The sequence below is a fragment of the Peromyscus maniculatus genome, chromosome 7, assembly GCF_049852395.1.
Source record: "Peromyscus maniculatus bairdii isolate BWxNUB_F1_BW_parent chromosome 7, HU_Pman_BW_mat_3.1, whole genome shotgun sequence".
NCBI classification, from domain to species: domain Eukaryota; kingdom Metazoa; phylum Chordata; class Mammalia; order Rodentia; family Cricetidae; genus Peromyscus; species Peromyscus maniculatus.
The window spans coordinates 52294775-52313938 of NC_134858.1; the positions used below are offsets into that span (position 1 = coordinate 52294775).

Genomic DNA, 19164 nt, shown 5'->3' on the forward strand with positions numbered 1-19164 from the left:
AAACACAATATAATTTCTAACTGCATTCTAAATATTTATCTTTATACTTGCCCATAAATGTTACTCATCATCAAAGAAGATGTTTGCTGTAGATAGAGATCATTACAGGGATCCACAAAGTGGTCAAAATGCAGAGAACTAACTGTGGTGACCAGCCCCAAATGATACATCAACGACCCAACTCATTCACATAAGGCTCAGGGAAAATGGAGGAAGAATGGGAGGAAAGAACCAGAGGTCCAGAATGGGACATCTGCCGTGAGACAGTGTCTTTATAATGTGACAGGGAAGCTGTGCCTGAGAAACCTTGACAATATGGCTGCCTAGACAAGACCTTACAAATGACACTACCAGTTAACGTGATAGTGTGGATGGGGGAAGTCTTAAAAAACTTCACTTCTAGAAGAGATACAGGCAGTTATTGGTGGCTGAGAGAGAGAATCAGTGTTCTCCAGGGATAAGCGCCCTCTGATAGGCTAAGAAGTAGCCCTAAGCATATATGAGCAACACAAAATGACCTCAGCAGGTTGTGTTTAGAAGTATGTGTATGTGTATATGTATGTGTGTATAGATACATATCTATACACATATACATATATGTATATATATACATACTTACATATCCATACACACACACACACAAAATATATGAAATAAAAAAAAAATCCTCAAATTCCCAAATTTTAAAAAACATCCAAAAAGAGAAAAGAAAATCCCAACTGCTCAAAGGGAAAATGCAGCGGTGAGCTGCAGCAGGGACAGAGTCTTCGATAGCCCTGCCTGTGAGTCTGAGCGACTTACTGTAGGGTCGCCGCATCTGAGTCGGGAAAGCGTCAAGGGAAGCCATCAGCGGTTGTCAGATCAACAATGGGGGAAGGGAGAGCTGAACTTGGGAACGGGAGGGCTGAACTTGGGAACGGGAGGGCTGCTGGACGGAGACTCGGTGACCTGGAATGGTGGATACACAACAAGCAATTTGTCAAAAATGCAGAAAACCATACAAAGGAACTCGAACCTTTGGGCTTGAGCTAACTCGAAAGCATCAGTGTGCCTTGCTGGGGCAAAGCATTTACTAAAGGAGCTGAGAGGGGGCGGGTGGAAACTACTCAGATTTCTTGAGCAAGCCTCTACTTAATATGGAGTCACAGCCTGCCAAACCTTCTAGAGGCTGAGAATATTCATGAGTCAAAATGCATTTAACACACACCCAACAAAACGTCGGGGTTCAGCCACACAGCCAATGGAGCCCGTGGCTGTCCAGATCATGGGCTGCGTGGAATCATGGGATAGTTTGCTGCCGACGGCCAGAACCCAATCTCTTACTGCATAATTTGAGTTTGTGGAAAGATGAAAAGTCCAGTTTCTACTGGATGAGTACCAGCTTCACTAAGGCGGCAAAGCTGCCTGTGAGACCACCTCTGAGTAAAACTCTAAGTTGGGGGCTGCTTCTTAATCGGAAGTCTTCTAAAGCAGTTTTAGTTGAACATGTGAGGGTCACTTTGTCTACTTACCTCAAACCCTGACACTCCTGATTTGTTAACTAATGACGAATGAGTGGAGAGTTACGAGACACTGCACTCATAGGGCCTATGCTGGATGATGCTGTTTGGAAAAGCCTGCAGGCAGGGGTTAGGGGTTAGGGGCCAGGGGTCAGCTGTATCTCAGCTGTGCTTTAACAGTCACCAGCTCTGGACCTCTGCAAGAAGGTCCTAGAAGTTGCTGTGGCCTCTTGTCCACTGTGCTTTGTTGTGCCCAGATCGTAACCCCCAGAGAGACCACCAAAGACGAGCATGCCGGAATGCAAAAGCAAGGTTCAATTCTGCATATACAAGCCTAGGCAGGGACTTCGTCCAATACATCCAACGCAGTGGAGGCTGGAGGAAGTGCCCACCTATCTGCAAGCTCAGTTTTTAAAGGGAAAAAAAAAATCACAAGGTACGGGTACAATTCTGATTGGCTTGCTTCTAGGGACTTCTAGAAATTACTTCTAAGGGAGTGGTTGCCTGCCACCATTTCTCATTGGCTGCTCTCAGGTGGGGGCATTTCTGTGGTCAGTTACCCTGGAAACCAGGGAGAGGACATTACATAGTGCGGCAGGCATTACCTCGTGACTATCTTGTGACTCTGTACTTTTACACTTCCTGGTTTCTGGAATCTGAACTGACTTGTTTTAGTAACTATTGGCCTATTCCTAGAAGGAGAAATCTTAGGCCTTAGTTTTTGGGTGAAAGCATTTTGGTCTTATTTCTAAGATGGCTCATTTTGGTCTCACAGCTTCAGTGTAACCTCAACAGGAAAAAAAAAAAAATGTTCTGGCCTGACCAATTAATGTTGCCTCTTCCTCCAAAGAGATGAAATTTGCTTTCTGCAAAATATGCACCAAAAATTACAGGTCAGGTGATGAAAACAGGTCTGGAACTTGGTAAAAAGTTCTGGATCGTTTATGTCAACTTGACACAAGCTAGAATCATTTGAGATGGAGGGAACCTCAAATGAGCAAATGCCTCCCTAAGATCTGGCTGTCCGCAGGCCTGCAAGGAATTTTCTTAATTAGTGGTTGATGGGAGAGGGCCCAACCCACTGTGGGTGGGGACATCCCTGAGCTGGTGATCCTGGGTGTGGACAGGAAGTCTCAGGTTCTATAAGAAAGTATGGTGAACAAGCCACAGGAGCAAGCCAGTAAGCAGCACTCCCTCAGGGCCTCTGTCAGCTCCTGCCTCCAGGTTTGAGTTCCTGCTCTGGCTTCCCTCAGTGGACTGTGGTCCAGGATATGGAAGCCAAATAAACTTTTCCTCCCCAAGTTCCTTTTGGTCATAGTGTTTCATCACAGTGCATACATCTGGTAACCCTAAGACCTGTATTGACAGCAATCCTAAATTTCTTCTGGTATAGCTCTTCCGCCTGTATTTGCATACAGCCTGATCTTCTGGAGGCGTTTTCTCAACCGAGATTCCCTCCTCTCAGATTCTAGCTTGGGTATCCAGGTAGCTGATAGGTCTCAGACCCGAGACAAATAGCTAACTGAGGTGCCTATCTATCCTATCTAAGCAGTCCTGGCTGCCAGGTTCTCCCAGCATCCCTCAGTCCCTACCTGTTACAAGGTAGGGCTGGTATACCCTGCCCCCTACACTAGACTTCTCCAGGGGCTGGGCTGCCCTTTCCAGCCATTTTGGTTACCCAGCCTTTTTGTCTGTGGGTCTACCCTTTCCCTTCCTGGCCTCTTGGTCTGGCTCTCCCCTTGCCCTTCTCCTCACATGGCCTGACTCCTGGGGTCATGTTCACTCTGGACTCTCAGATGTCTGCCTCTGGCTAACGCTTTCCCTTTCATCTACAATAAACTTCCTCCTCCACCATACCTATGAGCAGTCCTATCCTTCCTCTTTTCTTTTTCTTTTTTTTTTTTTACATTCAGTAGCCAACAGTGAAGTGAGGTGTTTTATTTGTTTTATTTTGATTTTTGGTTTTTTGAGACAGGGTTTCTCTGTGTAACAGTCCTGACTGTCCTGGAACTCATTCTGTAGACCAGGCTGGCCTCAAACTCAGAGATCCCCGCCCCACCCAGTGCTAGGATTAAAGGCGGGCGGCGGGCACCACCGCCGCCGCCACCACCACCCAGCTGGTGAGGTGTTTTATAACTCAGTGCTTCTTTGACTAAACAAATTTTCATCCTTTTCTTTCTTCAGACATTGCTCAGGATTTTGGCCCTGTTTGATGGTCCCGTCAGTGCTAGAGGGATTGTGTTGGGCCACCACACCTTGCAGGGAGTGTTACTTCCCCTCCCCTAAACAGGCTGCCTTGGATAGGACTGTTAGCAAGCCTTCTGTCTAACGAGGGGAGAATTAAGACGTTACCTTCTCTCGGGGTACGGTTCACTTCCTGCCTGTGTGAGGTGACGGAAATAATGCCCTTCACTGGGTGTGTCTTCAGTGATCTCTGTGACCTGTGGAAAGTAAGGTTGTACATGTGCACTCGGTTTTCTGCATACACACATACACACACACACACACACACACACACACACACACACACACACACACACCCTCTTACCTGCATGTATAAACCCGCAGCTTCTGCTTGTGGCAGGCGGCTTGAGGTGAACTTACCTCGGACATCCACACCCGCAGCAGCTGCCCTGCGGCACCTGCGCACAGTCGCATCCCCACGCTACTCTCAAGTGCTCGCCTCTGCCTTCCCACACTCTCTCTGCTGCCTCAAGTTCTAACAAGCTTAATGATGGAATATTCACAATTACAAAGGGCTGGTTAGGGCAAGAGGGCCAGAGCGAGTCGCCGATAGCAAGGACAGCAGCGGACACCAACCATGGTAGAAGCAGCAAACACGAGGATGGGAGAATCCTGGGGACAAAGCTGCTCTGGCCAGCAATCCCCAGGGACCTGTGGAAGGCCACGTGCAATAGGGAACACGGGCTTGGAGGCCAGCATCAGGGCCCAGCCATGCAAGGAGCAGAAATGACTCCGTAATAGTGCCCTGTGACCTCTGCACACCCCACTCTTACACATGAAAGAAAGAAAAGCACAGGTTTGGAAGCCAGACACATCCGGGCTTTAAATTCTTGCTCTACTATTGTCTAGATGCAAAAGCTTGACCTCTGAGCCTCCATTTTCCTCTGGATAGAAAGGGCCACTTACTTCAGGCTCTCAGAAGTTGTCACATCTGAAACAGACACAGTGGCAGGCCCACACAGGCACAGTGACTAAGTCATGGGCATCAGGAACATGAACAACGTGATATAGGGACTTGAAGCTGTGAGTTTTCTAACTGAACTAGTAAGGAGGGTTGCCGAGAGGTCTGGATCCCAGAATACACCTGTTCTAGTCCCTGATGAATCAAGGCTTTAGGGATGGTGTCTTTCATCACTAGGGTTGAATATGTCCTCTGACCTTTATAATTTTCACAACACAGGTCTGAGCTAAGGCTGTTGAGCATGTCCTAGTGTCTGTAATGGGCTCATCTCAGAGTCTGGCTTTATCTCACCACACAGACCTCATCTCCTTTGCTATGTTATGGCCTTAGATACCAACATTGCTCGGCCTTGGAGAAGCGCCTGGTCAGATAAACTAATTTTGTAAACTAAGCCTGATACCCATCCTATCTTGGCTTTTGATTGTTATGGTCTTAGTGTCTTTTTTCCTCCATTAAAAAAAAAAACACTCATTTTGGGCTGGAGAGATGGCTCAGTGGTTAAGAGCACTGGCTGCTCTGCCAGAGGACCCAGGTTCAATTCCCAGCACCCACATGGCAGCTCACAATTGTCTGTAACTCCAGTTCCAGAGGATCTAATGCTCTCACACAGACATACATGCAGGCAAAAAAATCAATGCACATAAAATAAAAATAAATGAATCTTTTTTTAAAACCCTCGTTTTATCCAGGCATGGCGGCTCACACCTGTAATACCAGGACTTGGGAGGTGGCAGCTTTAGGATTATTTAAGTTTGAGGCAGGCTCGAGCTACGTAGTTGAGTTCCAGGACACCCTGAGCTGTGGGGTGCAACTTAATCTCAAAGAGAGTAAACAAAAACCTAACTAATATGTCAAGAAAAAAGCAATTTGAATTTAAAACTCTCGCCAGTGTAGAGTGTATTTTATGTGTGGAAAGCCTGCAAGATCACTTCCTAGCCTTTTTATTATTTTTTAAATTGTGTGTATGTGGCACGGGACGGGCTCTGTATACATGAGGTCAGAAGTACAGGACCCTCCTGGAGTTACAGGTGGTTGTGAGCTGCTCAGCAGAGGTGCTGGTGGCTGACCTGTAAGAGCAGTATGCGCTCTTAAGCACAGAGCCATCTCTCCAGCCTCCTCCTCCTCTTACTAACGTGTCTTTGCAAATCGGAAAGGGATAAACATGTTTTATCTGTGCTTGGCTTGTAAAAGGCAAGCAGTAACCGAGTTTTACTTCTCTATCAACTACTCTGGGAACCATATCCAGAGGAGCGCTGGTGTGGATGGAGTGAGCGCTGGTGTGGATGGAGTGAGCGCTGGTGTGGATGGAGTGAGCGCTGGTGTGGATGGAGGGAGCGCTGGTGTGGATGGAGCACTGGTGTGGATGGAGGGAGCGCTGGTGTGGATGGAGGGAGCGCTGGTGTGGATGGAGTGAGCGCTGGTGTGGATGGATGGAGCACTGGTGTGGATGGAGTGAGCGCTGGTGTGGATGGAGCACTGGTGTGGATGGAGTGAGCGCTGGTGTGGATGGAGCGAGCGCTGGTGTGGATGGAGTGAGCGCTGGTGTGGATGGAGTGAGCGCTGGTGTGGATGGAGCGCTGGTGTGGATGGATGGAGCACTGGTGTGGATGGATGGAGCACTGGTGTGGATGGATGGAGCGCTGGTGTGGATGGAGTGAGCGCTGGTGTGAATGGATGGAGCGCTGTTTTGGATGGAGGGAGCGCTGGTGTGGATGGAGGGAGCGCTGGTGTGGATGGAGTGAGCGCTGGTGTGGATGGATGGAGCGCTGGTGTGGATGGAGGGAGCGCTGGTGTGGATGGAGGGAGCACTGGTGTGGATGGAGCACTGATGTGGATGGAGGGAGCACTGGTGTGGATGGATGGAGCACTGGTGTGGATGGATGGAGCGCTGGTGTGGATGGAGGGAGCGCTGGTGTGGATGGATGGAGCGCTGGTGTGGATGGAGGGAGCGCTGGTGTGGATGGAGTGAGCGCTGGTGTGGATGGAGCACTGGTGTGGATGGAGCACTGGTGTGGATGGAGGGAGCGCTGGTGTGGATGGAGGGAGCGCTGGTGTGGATGGAGTGAGCGCTGGTGTGGATGGATGGAGCACTGGTGTGGATGGAGTGAGCGCTGGTGTGGATGGAGCACTGGTGTGGATGGATGGAGCACTGGTGTGGATGGAGGGAGCGCTGGTGTGGATGGAGTGAGCGCTGGTGTGGATGGATGGAGCGCTGGTGTGGATGGAGGGAGCGCTGGTGTGGATGGAGTGAGCGCTGGTGTGGATGGATGGAGCGCTGGTGTGGATGGAGGGAGCGCTGGTGTGGATGGAGGGAGCACTGGTGTGGATGGAGCACTGATGTGGATGGAGGGAGCACTGGTGTGGATGGATGGAGCACTGGTGTGGATGGATGGAGCGCTGGTGTGGATGGAGGGAGCGCTGGTGTGGATGGAGTGAGCGCTGGTGTGGATGGATGGAGCGCTGGTGTGGATGGAGGGAGCGCTGGTGTGGATGGAGGGAGCACTGGTGTGGATGGAGCACTGATGTGGATGGAGGGAGCACTGGTGTGGATGGATGGAGCACTGGTGTGGATGGATGGAGCGCTGGTGTGGATGGATGGAGCGCTGGTGTGGATGGAGGGAGCGCTGGTGTGGATGGAGTGAGCGCTGGTGTGGATGGAGCACTGGTGTGGATGGAGCACTGGTGTGGATGGAGTGAGCGCTGGTGTGGATGGAGGGAGCGCTGGTGTGGATGGATGGAGCACTGGTGTGGATGGATGGAGCGCTGGTGTGGATGGAGGGAGCGCTGGTGTGGATGGATGGAGCGCTGGTGTGGATGGAGGGAGCGCTGGTGTGGATGGAGTGAGCGCTGGTGTGGATGGAGCACTGGTGTGGATGGAGCACTGGTGTGGATGGAGGGAGCGCTGGTGTGGATGGAGGGAGCGCTGGTGTGGATGGAGTGAGCGCTGGTGTGGATGGATGGAGCACTGGTGTGGATGGAGTGAGCGCTGGTGTGGATGGAGCACTGGTGTGGATGGATGGAGCACTGGTGTGGATGGAGGGAGCGCTGGTGTGGATGGAGGGAGCACTGGTGTGGATGGAGCACTGATGTGGATGGAGGGAGCACTGGTGTGGATGGATGGAGCACTGGTGTGGATGGATGGAGCGCTGGTGTGGATGGATGGAGCGCTGGTGTGGATGGAGGGAGCGCTGGTGTGGATGGAGTGAGCGCTGGTGTGGATGGAGCACTGGTGTGGATGGAGCACTGGTGTGGATGGAGTGAGCGCTGGTGTGGATGGAGGGAGCGCTGGTGTGGATGGATGGAGCACTGGTGTGGATGGATGGAGCGCTGGTGTGGATGGAGGGAGCGCTGGTGTGGATGGATGGAGCGCTGGTGTGGATGGAGGGAGCGCTGGTGTGGATGGAGTGAGCGCTGGTGTGGATGGAGCACTGGTGTGGATGGAGCACTGGTGTGGATGGAGGGAGCGCTGGTGTGGATGGAGGGAGCGCTGGTGTGGATGGAGTGAGCGCTGGTGTGGATGGATGGAGCACTGGTGTGGATGGAGTGAGCGCTGGTGTGGATGGAGCACTGGTGTGGATGGATGGAGCACTGGTGTGGATGGAGGGAGCGCTGGTGTGGATGGAGTGAGCGCTGGTGTGGATGGATGGAGCGCTGGTGTGGATGGAGGGAGCGCTGGTGTGGATGGAGTGAGCGCTGGTGTGGATGGATGGAGCGCTGGTGTGGATGGAGGGAGCGCTGGTGTGGATGGAGGGAGCACTGGTGTGGATGGAGCACTGATGTGGATGGAGGGAGCACTGGTGTGGATGGATGGAGCACTGGTGTGGATGGATGGAGCGCTGGTGTGGATGGAGGGAGCGCTGGTGTGGATGGAGTGAGCGCTGGTGTGGATGGATGGAGCGCTGGTGTGGATGGAGGGAGCGCTGGTGTGGATGGAGGGAGCACTGGTGTGGATGGAGCACTGATGTGGATGGAGGGAGCACTGGTGTGGATGGATGGAGCACTGGTGTGGATGGATGGAGCGCTGGTGTGGATGGATGGAGCGCTGGTGTGGATGGAGGGAGCGCTGGTGTGGATGGAGTGAGCGCTGGTGTGGATGGAGCACTGGTGTGGATGGAGCACTGGTGTGGATGGAGTGAGCGCTGGTGTGGATGGAGGGAGCGCTGGTGTGGATGGAGGGAGCACTGGTGTGGATGGAGCACTGATGTGGATGGAGGGAGCACTGGTGTGGATGGAGTGAGCACTGGTGTGGATGGAGTGAGCACTGGTGTGGATGGAGGGAGCACTGGTGTGGATGGAGTGAGCACTGGTGTGGATGGATGGAGCGCTGGTGTGGATGGATGGAGCGCTGGTGTGGATGGAGCGAGCGCTGGTGTGGATGGAGTGCTAGAGGGGTGCCCATGAGGTCGAAGCTCACAACAGAGCACTGCTTCTCTACACACCCCTTTTGGATTCTGTTTGTGTAAACCTTCCCAGCTAACAGCACAATGATAAAGCTTTGCAGTTTTTTCTGAGGACTTTGACTGGCCGGGTCACCATGAAGCACTTTACCAAATACTATGACTCCAGACATAATTCCAGAGTAAGCCAAGCATCAACCAACCATCCATCAAACCACTAACGAGAGTCACCACTCAGTGACACAGTAAGAGACACCTTCTCTTAGTGTCTTGAAACTGATCATGTTGGGCACACAGAAGCTCAATGCATCACCTGAGAACATCATTCATGATGGTGTGTCCTTCACAATGGCTGACTTCATGGTGAAATATGTGACAGAATTTACTGTTTTAACCATTGTCAAGTTTAGTGACATTAAGTAAAATCACATAAGAGGAAGGATCATCATCTTCAGAAATGTTTCATTATCCCAAACTAAAACTACACATTAAACAATAACTCTCTCCACAGTCCCTGGTAGCCATAGAGATGTTTTTCTGTCTCCATGGGTCTGACTGCTCAGCATCCCATCTTAGTGGAGTTACATAGTGCTTACTTTGGCGTCTGGCTTTTTCACTTAGTGTAATGTCTTCAGAGTTCATCCATATGGTAGTATTAGAATTACATTTCCTTTTAAGGCTAAGTAATGCTCCATTTATATGCATCCACTTATTTCATCTATTCATACATCACTAGATATCTGAGTGCTTTTCCACCTTTTTACTATTATGAATTCACCTCCTATGAGTGTGGGTGTACAGATATTTGCTCATGCGTGTAGCCCCCAGTAGTCAACTGTTGGATAAAATGGTGATTCTGTGGTTTTAAGACCTGTCATACCATTTATCAAGGCGACTATAATATTTTCTATTCTTACCATCAATACACAAGGGTTCCAGTTTCTATACATCCTTGCCAACACATGGTCTTTAAACAGCCATTGTCCTAGTGTGTGAGGGGTCCACACTCCCCTTTTTATGTCCCCAGTGGCCAGTGATGTGGAACACATCACATGCTCTTGGAGAAATGTCTATTGAAATCCTCTGCCAGTTTTCAAACTGGGCTGTTTTTTTATTTGTTATGACTTATTTATCCAGGATTATTTCTTGTTATTAATTTTAAGTTGCTATTTTAATAAGTTTCATTATGGCATTTTCATATGTGTGTACCAGTGTATGTTGCTCACATTTGCCCCCTTACATCCTTTGATGTCTCGCACCCTGCCATGCCCCCCTTCCTCCTGTCTGTAGTGGGATTCGTCCCGAGTTCTGGCAAAGTACTTCCATCTTACAATGCCGTTTAAATGTTCTATGTGCCTTTCCAGAGTTGGTCAGTGTTTGCTGAGACCAGCAAACCTCTGCAAGAGAAAAGACAGAATCCACATGGGCGCTAACCTTCCTAGATCTGATCTGTCTGTGTCTCGTTGCCGAGCTTGCAGTCACCTCTCCTGATTTAACACTAGGTAGCACTCTGAGCCCAGGTTTGTACCATTTCTGCTGCCAATTGAGAACCATACAGAATCAGAGCTCAGTGAGTGAGGCTGGCTCTTCATTGTGCCCGTGAGTTCCCTACACCCCTGTAAGTAACCCCAATGAACTCATTTATCATGCCAAGCGGAAATTGGCAGAATCTTTCTTAGGTCTGTCTGCTCTTATTTGAGGTAAATAAATGTTTCTTTATATTTTTCCAGGAAAGTCCCACCTCCCTCAAAAAGTCTCCCGTCCATTTTCACGCACACATATGTACACATGAAATGCATTCTCTATATTAAATACTAGAGCTGCATGGGTTGAAAGCCCTTTATCCTGTTTTGGGGACTGCCTTTTTGCAGACGGTGTCCTTTAATTTCATCAACTTTTGGTTTTGATGAAGTCCAATTTATCTAAGTTTTTTTTAGTTGACTCTGTAAGTATTATATACAAGAAATCATCGCCGAGTTCAACTTTGGATTCCGATTTTTCTGAGTCTTGTAATTTTGGGTCTTACATGCAGTCTCTCTCACCCACTTTGAGTTCATTTTGTTTATGGTGCCAGTGGGGTGGCTTCAGTTTTTGGTACACACACACCCAGCCTGGCATTGTTAGGTGACTAAGACATAACCCACACTTACAACATTCACCTTTATGTACTATTCACCGGCTTAAAAAAATTACAGTCATACAGCCACAACCATGACCCAGTTTTTAAACAGATCCATCACCCTGGAAATACTTTTCAGGGCTATCTGCTGTGATTACTCATCCCAACCCCAACCCTTAAGAACTCACTCATCTAACCTTAATACAAAGGTAAACGCACACAGGGCATTCTGAAACTTCTACCACACAGCACAGCTGACTTTGGTCATGTGACAGCATGTGACACATGCTGTGCTTGTACAGCTACGACTTTACAGGCACTGCCACAGACTTGGGTGATTTCCACTCCCCGGAGACAGGAAGGAATGTTGTTGTGAACATTCTGGCTCATCATACAAACACAAGTTTTCATTTACTTGGGTAGCTGACTAGGAAGGAATTGCTGGGCCATACCAACTTGTTCCTTAAGAAACTGTCCACGCCATTTTTTTTTTTTTTTTAGTCACTACAGCAATGAACTGTGTTTTCCCATATCCTACAGACTTAAAAAAAAAAAAACAGCAGAGTTAGTGTGTTAATTGGTATTTTATTTTGGCTTTTCAATCTTTTAATGGGTTACAATGTCAAGTACTTTTCACGTGCTTATTAGCTATTTGTGTATTTTCTTTGGTAAAATGCCCACACTTGAGTTCAGTTGTTTTCTATTACTGAGTCGGTCTCAACTTCAGTTGAACACGTTCTTGTATGTAGATATGTATGTATATATACATATACACACATATGTTTTTGGAGACAGGCTTTCACTGTGTAACAGCCCTGGCTGCCATGGAACTCACTCTGTAGACCAGGCTGGCTTCAAACACACAGAGATCCACCTGCCTCTGCCTCCCAAGTGCTGGGATTAAAGATGTGTAGCACCACCACTCAGTTAAGTTCTTGTCTATTTTATACCATCTGTCAGACATTTGATTTGCAAGTATTTTCTCCTATTTTGTGCCTTGTATTTCATTTTTACAGTGGAATCATTTGAAGCATGGGAATATGTCCTTTGCATAAGTCCTGTATATCAAGTATTTTACCAACTGTGCTTTTCATATTCCATCTTTACCTAATCTAATGGCATGAAGACTTTCTCCTAAGAGACTTGTATATTTTAGTTCTTACATTCACCGACATCTTGAGTTGTTTTTGTATATAGAAAGAATAAATTTATCTTCTTGCATGTGGATAATGGATTGTCACAGCATCCTGTTAGACTGATGTTTAGGAATCCATGTCTAGGGCCTGGATCCATCTTCTTGCCAGCACTAGGCTGTCTGAGTTCTGGGAGTTTTACGTCAAGCTGGGGGTCAGATAATGTAAGCTCTTCAGTGTGCTGATTCAGCATTGCTTTCCTATTCTAGACTCTTTGTTTTCCAGAGGCATATTACAGTCACCTTGTCAATTGTCACAAAATCAAAGCACCTACTGGGATTTATTGGGATGGCATGAATCTCTGGGTGATTTGAAGAGAGCTGACATCTTAATATTATGTTTTCTAAACCCTTCAACACAGTAGTCTCTGCACTTCGGTGGGTCTTTCTTTATTTTCTTTTTTTTTCCTTAGCATAATTGCAGATTTCACTGTACAGGTCTGTATTAGTTACCTTTCTATGACTGTGATTAAAACACTGTGGCCAAAGTAACTCACAGAAGGAGGGCTTTATTCAACTTATAGTTAGGATTTGTTGGGCTTATGGCTCTGGAGGTTTAAGTCTATCATGGCAGGGATGCCTGGCAGCAAGCTGCAGATATATTGTCAGGAATACAGCTGAGAGCTCACATCTTGATCCATAAGGTGGGAGAGCACACTGGGAATGGCATGAATCTTTAAAAACCTCAAAGTCCCCTCCCAGTGCCACACCTCCTCCAACAAGGCCACCCCCCCCCAATCCTTCCCAAACAGTTCCACCAACTTTCAACCAAATGTTCAAACACATGAGCCTATGGGTGCCATTCTCGTTCAGACCACTACAGGGTCTCACTACTTTTCATGCTTTTTCCCCCCACTTCCCTGTGTACTTTGAGATGATGTTACAAATGGTGTGTTTTTAAAAGTTTCTGTATCTATCAGTTTCTAATTAATGGAAATATGCTTTACTTTTAATATTAACCCTCTCTCTTGCAACATTACTAAACTACCAGCTGGTCTCAGACTGTACTCTCAATATTTCTAGATGAACTTACATAGAATAGCTGTTTCTTCTTTGGAAATTTGTCATAAGTTCAGCTATTTGGGCTTGGACAGTCATTGAAGAAAAGTTTCAATCAATGGAAAAAATTAATCAATGGATATGGAACTATTCAAATTATCTTTTTTTTAAAAAAAACTTAACTTTCCATATTATTCTTCAGATTTTTTTTTTCTTTTTTTTTTGGTTTTTCGAGACAGGGTTTCTCTGTGTAGCTTTGCGCCTTTCCTGGAGCTCACTTGGTAGCCCAGGCTGGCCTCGAACTCACAGAGATCCGCCTGGCTCTGCCTCCCGAGTGCTGGGATTAAAGGCGTGCGCCACCACCGCCCGGCGTAGATTTTTTTTTTTTTTTTTTTCAAACAGGGTCCAGTGCAGCCTAGGCTGGCCTCATTGTAGCTGAGGATATCCTTGAACTTTTGATATTCCTGTCTGTATTTCTTCTTAAGGGCTGGAATTATAGGTGCGCATAGCCATCCCTGGCTTTACGCAGTGTTGAGGACAGAGCCAGGGTATCTTGCATGCTAGGCAGGCACTCTGCCAATGAGCTGCGTCCTCAGGCCCTCAAATGACCTCTTTCTTCGGTAGTTTTTGTTCTCCAAGAATTTGTCTATTTAATCTAAATTATGCCAAATCTTCTCCTGTCACTCTGTTTGCAGTGTTGGTAGGATGTCACCTAATGGTTGTTGTTGGTATCACTAATTCCTGTCATTTTCTTCCTCCTTGATTATCAGTGTTTTTTGAGACAGGGTCTCCTGTTGAGCCTGGATCTTACTGATGCAGTGAGATTATATGGCCAGCAAACCCCAGAGGTCCCCTGTTTCTGTTTTTTCTACAGTAGGGTTATAGGAGCATGCCAACATATAGGGTTGTTGTTTTTAAGATTTATTTTAATGTGTGTGTGTTTGTGCGCATGCACACATAGATGAAAATGCATATTGAGACCAGAGGTCATTGTTGCTTCACACAGTCTGTCCATTCTTCATTGTTTTCAAGTAAGAGGAAGGAAATCCACTGCCTGCTGTTCTGGTTTAGGCGGAAACCTCAAGATAGCTTAAAAACACTGATTCGACTACAGCTTTCCCAAAGATTGTCTCACTCCTAAGGTAACCCCCTACCTCTGCCTTCCCAGCACAGCCCACATCAGGATGCTTTCTAGAACCCTGTTCCTCAGAGCTGCCCTAGCACATTACAGTTGACGGCATCATTTCAAGGGTTGGAATTCATATAATTTCACATATTTATTTTGAGAAAAATATTACTTCCTTCACACTGCTAATAAATTTATCCTCGTGTGCAAAATTAACAGTTAACACAAAATCCATGGAAAAATTCTTAGGACCACCCATTTTTGAATGCCTGTGAACACAAATCCATACACAGAACAGCAAAGATCTCCCCCATAGGCCAAAACATGCCATTCTGAGTGTACTCACTGTGGTGGGTACTGGGATTGGTTCTCTCCACCAGGCTGATCTCACACTGGGCTGAACTGGCCCTCTGAAGGTGGCCCTTCCTGGCATCAAAGAGGTGAGAAACACAAATGGAAAACAGGTCATTGGAAAACACGTCAGAAGAAGCAGAAAGAAAATTAAGCCTGAGGATTTGGAAGCTCATTCTCTTTCCAGAACTACTGGAAACCACAGGACTCCCAAATGTTGTTCCTCATTTAACCAGCCCGCCAGCCGAGGCAGCGGCAGCGACCCCTGGGTGCTGCTGAGCCTACAGCAGGGCACAGATGCTGTGTCTGCCATAGGTGTTTCCACCACAGAGATCATGTCCGACCATTGTGGACTCTTTATGTACCATGGTGGCTTCAGCGAACAATTCTAATTCACGACATTAAAATACCATCAGCTTTGGGTCATCTGATTATAACCTCACCTAGAACTGCTTTAAATATTAAATGAAAATTGAAATGTGAAGGTGCTTTTTTTTTTCAATACGTCAATCTCAATGTATTAACTCACATTAGTGAAAATGAATTCACATCATCTAGCCATAGCAACGTGACACTTTCTAAAAACATCCTGGCCTCCCCTAAAATGCCAATTCTAGCAGATGTTTTAGCATTGGGGGTGGGGTGTATTTGACCTCATTCAAGTATCGTCTTAAGTTACAGAAAATCCAAAAGGCCCTCAGGTCAAAGCACTTTCAACCAGCAGTGGGTTCTGTTAAAGAATTATTTGTTTTCATTTACTAAATAGTTTCCCCTCCTTTTCTTTTCCTCCCTCTCTGCCATCGTGTGTGTGCATGTGTGTGTATGTGTGTGCATGTGTGTTTGTGTGTGCATGTGTATGTACACGTGTGTGTATATGTGTGTATGTATGTGTATATGTGTGTTTGTGTGTGTGTGTGCATGTGTGTTTGTGTGTGCATGTGTGTGCATATGTGTATATGTGTATATGCGTGTTTGTGTGTGTGTGTGTGTGTGTGTGTGTGTGTGTGTGTTGTGCACATTTGCCCACATGGAGACCTGGAGAGGATGTCAGGGGTCCTTCACTATCACTCCCTGCCTCACTCCCTCGAGACAGGGTCTTTCACTGAACACAAAGCTCACCATTTCAGCTAGGCTAGCTGGTTAGTGAACTGGTACCCACCATCTCCATCCCGACCCTAAACACTGGAGTTATGGGCACATGCAGCAATGCCCATATCTTATGTGGGTGTGGAAGATTCGAACTCATGTCCTCACGTTCGCACAGCAAGGACTCTCACTCACTGAGCCACCTTTCCAGACCTCCCCCCCTTTTATTTTTGGTGACAGGGTCTCATTTTGTATGACAGGCATATCTAGAACTTGGCGATCTTCCTGTCTGTCTACATCTCCCAAGAGCTGGGGTCACAGGGATGCACCACCACCCTCCCAAGTGCTGGGGTCACAGGGATGCACCACCACCCTCCCAAGTGCTGGGGTCACAGGGATGCACCACCACCCTCCCAAGTGCTGGGGTCACAGGGATGCACCGCCACCCTCCCAAGAGCTAGGGTCACAGGGATGCACTACCATGCCTGGCTTTACTTTCACTCTTTAAAGAACATTTTAAGCCCAGAAACACTGCACAAAGTCAGTAGAGGACAGCACCAAGCCCGTGTCTAGAGCTCACGAGCAATAATGATCAGACTGATTCTGCCTGTGGGGTTAGGGTTCCCTCTGTCAAGCTGTCATTAAAACTGGAAAAAGAGCTGAGGAGACAGGTCATTGCAAGGAGCTTGCCTTGTGAGCATGAAGAGGCCCTGAATCTCAGCCCCAGAACCTGCATCTTTAAAGGTTGTGTGTGGCACTGTGCCCTGGCTATTCGAGCACTGGAGAGGCAAAGACAGGCAGATCTCTGGGGCCGTAGGCCAGGCAGCTGAGCCCACTTAGTGAGTTCCAGGCCAAGCAAGGTAGACAACAGTTGGATAACGACAGCTGGTATTGTTCTCTCGCTTGCACACACATGTGCACACACACGGACACATACAAAAAGAAAATATGTGATTTCAAGCACGTTTCAGTGAAAATTATTTTGAAATGTTATTTTATAAAACAAATGCTGCTGGGCAGTGGTGGCGCACGACTTTAATCCCAGCTCTCGGGAGGCAGGCGGATCTCTGTGAATTCAAGGCCGGCCTGGTCTACAAAGCGAGTTCCAGGAAAGGCACAAAGCTACATAGAGAAACCCTGTCTCAAAAACCAAAAAAAAAAGGTATTTTTTAAATTAAATTTATATCTATTTTCTAAATGTTCAGGTTTCCATTGTCTAGCTTTTATGACTCGCAAGAAAACCATAAAATAAAACATATATTAGAAAGGGTGAAAAACAATGCTTATGGACAGTGTAAGCAGCAGCACTCAGCCGGGGGTGGTAGCACACACCTCCATCACAGCATCTGGGAGGTGGAGGTGAGGAAAACACGCAGCCAAGGTCATTCTTGGCTGCATATATTGTTGACTCTTAAAAACACAGAGGCGCGACATCTTTGTTGTTGAAACCTATACACCGTTTCTTTATTTTTCCTTCTTTCATCTCACACACACCCTGGAGAGTCAGCTCTCCTCTGGCCCTTGGACGGAAGGCTCACTGCAAAATAACTCTACGGTCTATACATCTACAGTTATCTTCATTTCTCCCTCAATCTTGAAGATATTTTCACCACCTCCCCACCCCCCGAGGTCGGGGCAGCCAGCCACTTCTCTCAGCACACTGCCAACATCACCACGGCCTTGCATCCGCCCTGTGCCTCCTGAGTGCTCAGCTCGCAGGCTGGGCCTTTGAAGACCTGCTGTCTTTACGCTAGCATTTTCGCTTTAGAATCGGGATTCCGTGCTTTATGAGGCTGTGCTATGCACATGTGCTTTTCTTTAATCTGCTTGACATTTGCGGAGTCTGTGAGTAACTTACAAATTCTGAACATCTCAGCTATTATCCTCTTCAAACACAGCCTCTGTCTCAAGTCTTTTTTTCTCTCTCAAACTCCAGAAAAGTAAAAGAGTTAGATGCAGTCGCTTTGTTTGCCGTGTTTCTTGATTTTTCCTTAATATTTTACAGTTCTTTTGTTCCTTAGGTTTGGGGTACGTTTTCATTCATTCACCTCTCTCCCCATTTCCTTCATCCTTCCCCTTACTGTTTCTAATCTGCTTAAAAACACAAACTAAACTTAACATTGAACTAAATATATTGAATTTTTTAATGTTAATTTTATTTTTTTCAACTTCTGTATTGGCCTTTGCGAAATCTGCTCTTTTGTAAACCTGTCGTTTGTTTTTTAATTTTAGATTTATATTTTTGTGTATGAGTATTTTGCCTGCATGTATGTATATGCACTACTTGCATGCTGGTGCCCAAGGAGTCCAGAAGAGGGGTCAGATCCCCTGGAACTAGAGATATAGATGGTTGTGAGCCAACATGTGGGTGCTGAGAACTGAACCCAGGCCTTCTGTAAGAGCAACAAGTACTCTTAACCTCTCTCCAGCTCTTAACCACTCTCCAGCTCTTAACTCCTCTCCAGCTCTTAACCATCTCTCCAGCTTCCATTTCTTTTTCATACATATTAAACATAACTTTTATATCATGGGTTTGATTCTCCCACAAAAGAATATTTTGAATATCTGATTTTGCTCTTAGTGGTAACATGAAATTTGGAGAATACATTTAATCCATAGCAAACTCATAGTTACTGCAGCCAAATCTAGATCGTCAGGGCTAATATTACACACAGCAGCTCAATAGCCAATCACTATCAAATGAAAATTCTATTTCCAAATCATCAGTACAGTGACTAATAAGGGAATTAATCAGCTTGCCCACCCCCCAGCACATTATGCTGGAAAATGTGCTCAGAATCAGAAGAGATCATTATCCAGTTTTCCCAAGATTTGTTCTAATTAGCGGTGCCTCTCTCCCATGTCAGTGAGTAGTCTTATACTGTGAGGTGCCCTTTAAGGTAAAGAATGACAGTGGCTTCTTCAAGAGCTGATTTGCACTTGTTTCTGTCAATCAGTTGAGAATATTTACCGTCTAGACTGCTTTATACACTTAACCTTTCCCTCACTAGACACTAGAAATACCATGGGCTCAGAATGAAAACCCATTTAACATTTGTGATTAGAGGTTTCTCCCTTTTCTTTTTTTCTTTGTGTTTTGAGGCAGGGTCTCCCTAAGTGGTAGAGGCTAGCCTTGGACCACTGGCATGTGTTGCCTCCCCTGGCTTTAGAGGTTTCTTTTTCAATGACT

At 46.9% G+C, this 19164-nt stretch overlaps 1 protein-coding gene across 3 annotated transcripts in view; it reads right to left on the bottom strand.

Moving 5' to 3' along the window:
• Nrg4 (neuregulin 4) overlaps positions 1-19164 on the bottom strand; it is a 79875-nt gene that overhangs the window by 11846 nt on the left and 48865 nt on the right. For 2 of the 3 annotated variants that reach the window (XM_076576315.1, XM_076576313.1), the window contains 2 exons: positions 3852-3940; positions 802-948 (listed from right to left, as the gene is read on the bottom strand). In XM_076576315.1, coding sequence (XP_076432430.1) covers positions 857-948; positions 3852-3940 — 181 coding nt within the window. In that variant the 3' untranslated portion in view covers positions 802-856. Of the gene's footprint in view, positions 1-801; positions 949-3851; positions 3941-14883; positions 14964-19164 lie in introns of all 3 variants that reach the window. The other variant, XM_042280969.2, reaches the window with a different exon arrangement.